General features: G+C 51.1%; 1 protein-coding gene across 1 annotated transcript; it reads right to left on the minus strand.

Annotated features, from left to right (window-relative positions):
* Positions 1-560: 560 nt before the first annotated feature.
* Positions 561-1,961, minus strand: LOC129341889 (uncharacterized). The gene is made up of 2 exons (XM_054997247.1): positions 1,404-1,961; positions 561-1,271 (listed from the first exon to the last, which is right to left on the minus strand). The coding sequence occupies exons 1-2, from the start codon at positions 1,959-1,961 to the stop codon at positions 561-563; spliced, it is 1,269 nt and encodes a 422-aa protein (XP_054853222.1).
* Positions 1,962-10,935: the final 8,974 nt, after the last annotated feature.

The following is a 10,935-nucleotide window of genomic DNA, read 5'->3' on the forward strand; positions in this document are numbered from 1 at the left end:
ATTCCCGTCCACCGAGGGCCGCGGCAGCACCCCCCCATAGTGCAGCAGCCCACAGTATTTCTCGTTAATGTTTTCCCGATCACCCCCACACTCCCCGAGAGTGTTCACCCAAGGGTTGCCAACATGAGTGTATCGCCGCATTTGCGCATCTCCGCAAAGCAGAACACTCAAGCGACTCTGAGAAGGGGGTGACTGACACGGCTTTGCCACTTTCTGTAGTCACCGGCTTAGATGTGCCGGTGACCCGTATAAAGCCACCCCCTAACACTACCCCCAAGGCAGGAGCGGTCATAGCGGGGCCCACCAGAAAACGTGCGGTGGCACGGACTGCGCATTCGGCTGCTATTGCGCAGTTGCAGATGATCGCCACTTAGTGCGCAAATGCGGCAATACCAAAACCTGCCGGGTCTGCATTCCCCCCCCCCCACCCAGGAACGGACAAGGAAAACGACAACTGTTCGAGTGCAATAACAAGCATTTATTGGCAGGACAAACTCTTCCTTGCAATATTGGCACTTTGGGGATATGAGTTTTCCCTCCCCCCAAAGAAAGCCAGGGCATCACCGTCCGCATCTTGAATACATGAATTCAGCCATCGCGTCACGAACCCTCTTCCCCTCATCAAGCATCCCCCTGTCGTTCTCCCCATACTCCAGTCCATCCCCGGGCATTGTCAAGGGCGTGGGATCCGTCAGTGACCCGAGCACTGCATGTCCTTTGGCCTCGCACAAGTTGTGCAGGATCACACACGCGGTAACAATGGTCACCACGTTCTCCTCTCTGGCCTTCAGCCGATGGAGGAGGCACTGCCAGCGTCCCTTCAGACGACCAAAACTGCATTCCACCCGGTTCCTGGCCCGTGCCAGGCAGCGGTCGAAGTATTTCTGTTGTGGTGTGACAGCAAATTTTCCGTACGGCTTCATCAACCACCGGCGCATTGGATAAGCACCATCCGAGATCATCAGCGGTGGCACTGAAACACCATTCACTGTCAGGGAGGGATTCCCAGGCACAAAAGCCCCATTGTCCATTGCAGCACAGAGAGCCGAGTTGCGGAAGACGAAGGCGTCGTGGTTCTTGCCACTCCAACCCACCTCTGCATCGACAAAACGGCCGGTGTGATCGACTGTACCCTGCAGCAAGATGGAGGAGTAGTTCTTTCGGTTACCATATTGGTCCGGCTTCCCACGGGGCTGACCGATGCGGATGTGAGTGCCATCAATCGCCCCAACACAATGAGGGAACCCCAGCGCTGCAAACCCATCCATTATCTGAAACAGAGACCAGAAACACGCATGATTGGAAATGCGCAGTCGCGCAACATCGGGGACACGGAGAACAACACAAACCACCTTTGTTCCAGCCTGCGCAAACCGCCTGCCCCTCCTGCAGCCATCACTCACCTTCCCGACCTCGTCCCCGAGACACACTGTCTTCGAGAGTAGCTGTTTCTCAATTGCGAAGCAGACCTCCAGCACAGCATCTGAAACGGTGGACAGCCCCAGGCCGAAGTGATCCGCTGCAACGCGGTAGCATGCCCCAGTGGCAAGGCACCACAACGTCACCGCCACCCTCTTCTCCACGGACACGGGCTCACGCATGTTGGTGGACTGGCGTGCCAGGGTCGGCCTCAGGGCATCCACCAGCTCATTGAAGGTCCCCCTGGTCATCCGGAAACACTGAATCCAATGGGTGTCGTCCCATACACGCAGGGCTATGCGCTCCCACCAGTCCTGGCTCCGGGGGTATACCCAGCAGTCTCTGTGCTCTCTGGTGTCCGCCAGCACATACCATCGCTGCCGCAGACGGATCCCTCGCAAAGTTGACCTACGTGAAGCTGCACCCAATCTTTCGCTGTGGAAAATCAGCTGGGCAGCCCTTCTGCGCCTCAGAATGTGCCGCAGATGCGCATGGCAAAGTGTGACCGTGTTCTGCAGCAGGAGAATCACCACTTGCGCCATCATGAGTAAAAGCTCTCTCCCGGGCGCCATTTCAGGATCCAACAGTCAGCACGTACCAGATTAGCAATTGAGAATCTAGAGTGGAACCATCGACCAATGTACTTCGCGAGAATCTCCCGGACCAATCATTGACCGCATCGTCGATGCCGCGGCTTTGCGCATGTGCGCGTTTGCGCGTTTGCGCAAAACGGGGGGAAAGAAATAATAAAAAAAAACTTCGAGACGCGAACAAATGAAGGCCCCCCACGTCAGTTGTGCCGGGGAGAAGAGAACCAATCCCTGGGTCCCTCTCTTGGCCATGCGAACATGCGGAGGCGGAACGGCATGGCTCAGAACGGATGAAGACGGATGAAGACGGGACAAGTCGGATGGAGGCGAAAATACCCGCATGGCCGGTAAGCGATTAATAGCGCGGGCAAAACGCTATTTCTGGCCGTCTGGAATCGGCCCAGGAAATGTTGTTTAGCTTCAACAGTAGGTTTTGGCATATTAAACTTCTATTAAAAAGATGGGACATTTCCCCCCAGTATTGTTGGTAGCCAATGATTTGGATTTATTGTGTAAAACCACAATAAATGTTATTTATTTTATGTTAAATATTCACCGAGTAAATTTCTTCATATTCAAAAGGCCAATCTGTGGACCTGTGTCGTTGAAAGGTGAGGTAAAGAATGGAAAAATAAACAATTACATTTGTTGACTTAGGTTCAACTCTAGCCAAATTATTGATGACAATATTAACCTACTTTGAAAAACTAAGTACTGTTTCAACACCCAACTTTCCTTGCTAGTTTGAGTGACTAAATACAGAGTGACAGACACAAAATTGCTTAATTCATCCCATTTGAAGGTAGAAGAAGTACAGGGAAGTCCATTTTCATCATCTTGGAATTCACAAGTTACATAGCTCAAGGAAAAGAGGAGGAAGCTTGTTGGCGTGATGCAATAGAAGATACTAAGCCAGGGCTGTCTTCCTGCTACCCACTCTGAAACCATTTTATCTGTGCTCTCTTTTATGCTTATGAAATCATTTTCAAAGAAGTATGTGCTGACTTTATGTGGGTTTGATGATTCGGGTGAGCTCGTTGGAAAAGCAAACAGGAAAAAAACTGACTTGGTACTCGATTTGAGTGCTCGTCTTAGTTTCAAAAACTGATTTGAGTGTTCGTCTTAGTTTCAATTTTTTTTAATGACACCTTAAAGACAAACAAGATTTTATTCCAGTATAATCATTTCAGAACTACAGCTTACTTTAGAAAAGAGCAAGAGTCCAGTAGCACCTATAAGACTAACAAAATTTGTGGTAGGGTATGAGCTTTTGCGAGGCACAGCTCACTTCTTGCTCTTTTCTGCTGCTACAGACAGGCCAACACAGTTACCCATCTTGATCTTCAGCTTACTTTGTTAGATACAATGTAATAGGCAGACATTTGTATATGACGTTATGAAAAAATTAAGTAACGGGCATGAAATGCAGGAAGAACAGGGTGAAATGAAATGCAATCAAGAAAGTACAGCGATCATTTGCAACAGCAGTAAAAGTGGCAATTACTCCAGTTGAGCTAAGCTAGAATGGCTGTAATGGTTAAGGACTCCAAGGATTTACTAAAATAATTAACACCTATAATAACAAATGGGTGGCAGTGGGGGGGCAGTATGTTGAACCTCCTGATGAATTCTAATTCATCCGTTTCACACTAAAGCCTCTCTTGCTGAAGTTTGGTAACTTTTACATCACCAACTGTGTATTTTGGGAACGCACATTATTACCAATTTATAATGAACGCCAAAAAGCTGCTGGTCCTCACCTCAGCCCAGTTTCTAACATTTGGCTGTGGTATTGTGACAACACAGAATGTTCACAAACATTCCAGGAGACTGCAAGAACAATCCTAAACTGGTCTCCTCAGAACCCTAGGACTATTCAATGACGCTTACTCCCAGGAAAGCGCTCACTGTGTGTCTCCATTTTGCAAAAAAGGGCTTGATAATGTTACTGAAAATGCCATGAAGAATTAGTGCCATCCATGTGGCATTCTTTTATCTGTTTTTCTTTCACTTCTTGAGTCTTTAGTGGAAAAACTAGGTGTTGTTGGTCTGGATGTAAGTTTCATACTGTCCCACTTCCTATCATAGACCTCCCTCTTCTGACTGCCTTCTACCCAGCCCTGCTCTATAGCTTTAGCCTCAATTTCTAAACAGAGGGGTGCTGCTGGGGCTCACACCAACCTGGATGCCCTTAGTAATGGCACCCCCTCGCCATCACAGATGCTGCCAGCCTGGCTGTGGTTACTCAGTTAACAGAAATTTCAGAGAGGCAGCAAGACCAAAAAGGAATCTTGTGACACCTTATATTAAGGAATTTATTGTGGCAGATACTCTTATTGAGCAAAAACGGGCATCTTTTAGAAATCAGTGGGAGGATATTTCCATGAACCAGGACATTCTGCACCATTCCATTCCTCAGCAAAGGAACTTCAAAGGGGATGCTCCTGTGTGAAATGGCTGAATTAGGAGTTATCACTGGGTTTAATTGTATTAACAAAGGCTTAAACAGAGAGAGCTCATTTCTTATTCTCTCCAAACATATTAAATTAACATAACTAGGGAGACTGTTTATATTGCATGACTTTTAAACTGTTTTGTTCAGGTTTCCCCCCTCTTTCTATTGACTGATTCACTTCATGCATCTGTTGATAGTGGGCCTTAGTCCAGTAAGCTGATTTTACCAAGTCCAGCTCCTATAAGATGTTCCTTTTTGTTTTTAGTGAATAGAAAATACACTCTGCATGTGTTCAGATGTACTTCACGTGTTCTAAGAATGGGGAAACCATTTAAAGTAGTTCTCTGCTCAAATCAGATTCCATCCAAGATAGTCTGACGTGGTTTACACAATCGAAAGTACCTGCTAGTGGGTGTGTCCAATGGTTGCTTCTCTCCCCTATCATCAAGAATATACAGTTTCCTCCAAAGAACTAAAAAAAATGCAGGCTGAAAAAAGTGATCTTATCATTGGACCAATCTTGTTAGTCTAGAGGTAAACATGTTTTAAAATTACACAATATTCTTAACCTAGCAGGGCTTTCTAAATAGGAGTAGCTGAAAAGGCCACAGACATCTCTGATTCATTGAAAAATACCATTCTTTCACCCCATTTAATGGGAGTAGGAGATGACAAGTGAGTCTGATACCAAGTTCAGACCCTGTCCCACAACTGGCACACACATAAGGGTGAGAAATGTAGTTTCCAATGTACATGTGTCATTGATGGCCAGGGAGGAAGCTGGCTTGGCAATCTAATGACAACCTTCTTGCACTTTACACATGCATGAATGATTTCTGCATCCAATTTTCTGCACTTTTGTAGCATGTGGGCCTGAAAGCAGCATGAGGCCTGAAGTCTCACCTTGCTTTGCAAGCATGCATCTTCCCCCAGCATCTGTCAACGTTGCTATTGGTGCAGGTTGAAGGTTTAGTGCTGCTCCAATACTCCCTCTCTCTCCAGAGGGCCAACCTTGTCCTGAGATGACTGCTTTCTCCTGGTGTCTGCATCCAAGGATGTGCTGCAATAAAAAGACATGTTTTCAGCTTGGAGCTGGAACTCTCAAACCTACTGACTCAACTTTCATCTTCATCAGCTGTCCTCTGAAATGTGCTACACTTTTGCATAGCATGGAAGGGTTAGTGAATCTTGCATTTAATATTAGCAAATCTATGTCCTTGTAATGTATGGGTTTACCTTACAAGCACGGATGCTGGTGTTCGAAGGAGAGCCTGACAACCTGAGAGTCTCAATTTTCATTTTTTAGAAATAAAAAATTATGATCCTTCCTGGTCCTTATTGTTCCAGTGCAGAGCTGGGCAAAGCATAGAATCTGCACCGATTATCCCATCAGTCTGGGACTAGAAGACTGAACTCCCCTGGCTAATTGATTCCCTCACCCCATCTCAACCCAGACAGCTTTGACCTTGGCCTCTCTAGTAGGTGCTAAAATAAACCCAAATTATTTGAAAATCTGGAACTGGAATAAATAAATTTAAAGCTGGTGTAATCTCCTGGGACAATTCTAAATAACCTCTAGTATCATATTCACGGCAGCACTGGATTTTCCTTACCCTGAGCACACCGTTACCCTTTATTGTGGCTTCATATCTGCAGAAAAGGGAATTTGAGCTAACACAGCTTTTCTTGTGTTAGCTTTAGAGGGTGAGAAAAGTTGTATCAGCTGAATCTTGCTGTTCTTAAAGATACAGAAACCTTAGACACCTTTGCATCTGGTTGCACTAACAGCTACACAGATTAATCTACATCAGCAGTAGCCAACATTAGGGCAGCTGAAGCTTTTCACGGTGTGGAAGTAAAATAACATCACCTAATAAATAACATCACATTAAGTCTCTGGTAAAGGGGCAGGATATTTTTCTCCAGACCTTCAGTTTGATGGGCCAGACTCTGAAACTAAGCTGCCCTGAGGCTGCTCCTTCAGCATCCATGAAACCATCATCATCCTCTCTCCTCAGCTCGGCAGGGAAGAATCCGCCTCCTCCCCAGGAAGAAGAACCAGCAGGAGTATCATCATCACTGAGGTCTGTGAGACGACCTCTCTAGAGGACCTGCCAATCTGCTACTCTCACCTTTACAGCGATTGACTTGGCCCAGGTGACTCAGAGGGCAGCACTGAGCAGAGCCCAGAGAACCATTTTTGACTTCCAAGCTGGTGGGCCACTGATCAGATTTGAGACCAAGCTAGATACTGTTCCACAGACCATGAGCAGAAGCAAGACGGGGCTCTGGCCATGCTCCACACAGATTACTAAAACTCCAAAGAGCTGCAGAAAAAGACAGGAGTACATCATCAATATGTGATGTTGCTGTTCATTTCCACTGAGAGCCAGAGTGGTGTAGGGGTGACAATATCAGACTAGGATCAGGGCAGCCCAGGTTCAAACTCCTGCTATTCTAGGTCTAGCCTACTTCACAGGGTTCTTATGAGGATAAAAGGGATGAAAGGAGGATAATATAAGCCACTTTGGCTCTCCACTGGGGAGAAAGGCAGGGTTTCAATGATAAGTAAATAAAAACATCTAGGAATACAGAAAATCCCCCCCCCCATGCTGCTCTGCTCGGATGGCCCATCCCATCCAGATGAAAGTCCATCCCTGCTGCTTCAACAACATGCACATTCTCTTTCTGTTGCTCTTAATGCTGCATGCACCTTACATAACTCCCAGTTCCCTGCTATTTTCTCAATGTGGTGGTGCCAGGAGACATAGCGTAGCACAGTGGATGACCAAGAGAGCACGAGGCTGGGCCTGTTTCCTGCCTCAGAGCCCATTTTATTTCTTCTCTGCTTGTTGAAACGTGCCCTGTCAAAGGTTACCCGTCTCTGGCACTGAGGGTGTCGTTCCAAATTGCCTTTTCTTTGTGATTGTCTCATCTCTTGGAGAGCTGCCTAGCATCCTGGAGGTTCCCAGTACTTATCCTGCCTCTGCCACAAACTCACCAGTTGGCTTCAGGCAAATCTAGTTGCCCAAAGCACCCTCCCTTCATCTGCAGCAAGGCTATATTTATTTAAATGCTTCTACTCTGTTGTTTTTCCTCACTAGGGACTCAAAGCACTTTATGAAGAAACAAAAGATATAATTTAGAGACACCCCCCTCTGGGACTCTAATCTGGAGAACAGCGTTTGATTTCTCACTCCTCCACTTGAAGCCAGCTGGGTGACCTTGGGTCAGTCACAGCTTCTAGCTCTCTCAGCCCCACCCACCTCACAGGGTGTTTTGTTGTGGGGATAATAATGGCATAGTTTGTAAACCACTCTGAGTGGGTGTTAAGTCATCCTGAAGGGCGGTATATGAATTGAACGTTGTTGTTGTTTTTATACTAGTCTGGCATGGTCAGAACCATGGGCTACAAGGGTCCAGAGCCTTGATATTGATGCCTCTGGTCACACCCAGGCTTCAATATCTCTAATAAAGGAAAGAACAGATGCTCAACCCAGATGTCACTTATCTGGCAGAGATATTCCAAACACTCTCCTCCCTTCTCTGGTGGTGGAGGAGAGTGCTGTCAAGTAATAGCTGACTTATGGTGACCCCTGATGGGGTTTTCAAGTAAGAGACTAACAGTGGTGGTTTGCCATTGCCTGCCTCTGCAATGCTCATCTTCATTGGTGATCTCCCATCCAAATACCAACCAAGGCTGATCCTGCTTAACTTCTAAGATCTGACAAGATCAGGCTCACCTGGGCCATCCAGGTCAGGGCTCTCCCTTCCTTGCTCCCTCATATATGCAACATGGGATGTGTTAGCCTTTAAAGATCCCGTGTGGTGTAGTGGTTGGAGTAGCACGGGGTGACTCAGGTTCAAATCCCCACTCTATCATGAAATTTACTGTGTGACCTTGGACCAGTTCCTCTCTCTAGTCTCAGCCTAACCTTCCTCACAGGGCTGTTGTTAAAATCAAGAAGGAGAGATGGGAATGGAGAAGGGGAAATGCACTTGATAAAAGAAAGGACCACAAGCATGTTATTTTTGCTGCCGAGGACCAGTACAGTGACCCCTCTGCTCTGTGGGGACAATAATACTAGCCAAACTTCTAAGACGGTAGCTGGGATTGCTGGGAGAAGATATGAAAGAAGAACACCCTGTATATTAGGTACATGCTCTGTAATTCTTCAGCATGATCATACATTGGGTGTAGCCAGACATTACGGTATTGGTCTGAGATCACAGTGGATGATTGAAACAAAGGTGTATCCCTGGCAAGCTTGGAAGCCTTCAGGTCATGATGACTGACGATAGTTCTTAATGCCAAGTCATTCTGAATCCAAGGGGACCTCAGTTGCCAAGGGCATGTGGCTCTGACGGCATGTGGCAAAGGCCCTCCTGGAGGGGTGTCCACCCTACATGGGTGACATTTAAGTTTTAAACCTACATTCTCCAGGGTATAGCATGGTGTGATGTCTCAGATGCATCAGGAGAAGCAGCTGAGGCACCAGCGTAGGCAGAGGCCCCACCTGCATTTGAGTTGTCTTGTGGGCTGCTCCCCCCACCTGGCATTCTGCAGTGAATACACAGGAACACTGTCCGGCGCAGCCGGACTCGGCCCCGGGGGCGGGGGTGCCACCCTCCAGCCGGGAGGAGCGCCCTCCTCCTCCTCCAGGGCCCCCCGACCCCCACCCCCTTACCTGGCCACCGAAGGCCGGCGGCACGACGGTGGTGGCGGCGGCTGGCCGGAGGGCCGGGACGAGGATGCCGGCCACGAAGAGGGGGCTGGCCGCGGCAAAGGAGGAGGCCGAAGCAAAGACGCCGGCCGCAGCCAAAACACCGGTGGCGGCGGCGGGCCGAGCCGCGGCGGCGAGGGGAGCCGCGGCAGCAGCGACCGCAGCAGGGAGACCAGTCACGGCGGGGAAGCCAGCCGCCGTGAAGGGACTGGCTGCGGCGGTGGAGGGGACCGTGGCAAAGACGCTGGCCGCAACGAGGGAGCCAGCACCGGGGCAGCCGGCGCAAACGGCTGCACCTGAGCCCGAGCAGAGGCGGGAACCGGCAGGCGGGGAAGTCCAACAGGATTGGCCCCAGGGGGTGGCAGGCAGGGGGGGGGACGAACCAGGGCTGCTAGGGGGAGCACGGAAAGGTGGGGGATGGCAGGATTGGTGGAGGTGGTGGGGAGGAAGCTACATGAGGGCAGCTCCCAAGGACGCCGAGGAGGAAGTGGCTGGAGCGACTGGTAGCGAGCGGAGAGAGAGAGAGGGCGAACGGGCAAGCCAGAGCTCAGCAGGGAGAGACGGTGGAAGCCGGGTGCCTTAAACCCCCACCGCTCACCCATATCTGAGGCCGAGGGAGCCGCCCTCTACGGGGAAGCTACGGCGGAAGGTGGGCGCAGCGCGGGGACTGGAGAGGGCGCTCACAACGTGGTGGAGAATGCAGGCCCCAGCCCTGCAGTGAGCCGCCCCCTCCCGCGCATTCCGGCGCCTACGGGCTGGACGAGCGGCCGGTCCCTGCTATGACCGCCCACCCTCCAAGTTGACCCCCCCCGGCCGTCAGGCCCCGGCGCCACAGAAGCCGCGGCCATGGACCTGACCCAACTTGGACAGTGGCTCGCCGAGCACCAGGGCCAGCTGTTGAGGGAGGTGGCGCAGCAAAACCGGGAAGCGCAAGCCACCCTGGCGCAACAGCAGAGGGAAACCCAGACCGCTCTAGTGAGGGACCTCCGCCAGGCCATTGAGGCGGGGCGGGCTCCCGGGAACCTGGGGGACGGCGCGCCCGGCCAAGGCGGGCGCCCACCGCCCTTCCACCTGGCCAAGTTGGGACCCGAAGATGATGTGGACGCGTACCTGGACGCCTTTGAGCGCACCGCAGAGGCAGCCCAGTGGCCGCGGGGGCAATGGGCCTTCATCGTGGGGCCCTACCTGACCGGGGAGGCCCTAGCCGCCCTCAAAGCCCTCGCCAAAGAAGAGAGTGTCGATTACGACCGCCTCAAAGCAGCCATCCTCGACCGGTATGAGCTCACCCCGGAGACATACCGGCAGAAGTTCCGCGGCCTGACCTACAACCACACGGACCGGCCGCGCACCCTAGTGGCCTCTCTGAAAGACATGGCTTACCGCTGGTTGCAGCCAACCACCCTGGAGGCCAAGCGAGTCGCTGACCTGGTGGTCCTGGAACAGCTCCTCCAGGTCATCCCCCCCCCCCCGCGCACGAGCCTGGGTGGCCTGCAGCCGGCCAGCCAACTTGAAGGAGGCGACAACCCTCTGGGAGAATTTCATGGCGGCTTCCCCCCAAGAGGCCGGGAGCAGTGAGGCGAAGGCGGGGAAACCCACCCCGGCGGGTCCGAGCGACGGAGGCCGAGGTGGGCGGGCCCGCGCTGGGCCGCGGCCCCCAGGGCCTGGGCCCGTCCGGCTGGAGCGTGGCGGCGCACTCGCCGGCCCTAGGGGCCCCAACCCCGGGCCAACCCGTAACCCCGGCAGGGGG

This window comes from Eublepharis macularius, chromosome 14 (assembly GCF_028583425.1).
Source record: "Eublepharis macularius isolate TG4126 chromosome 14, MPM_Emac_v1.0, whole genome shotgun sequence".
Lineage (NCBI taxonomy): Eukaryota > Metazoa > Chordata > Lepidosauria > Squamata > Eublepharidae > Eublepharis > Eublepharis macularius.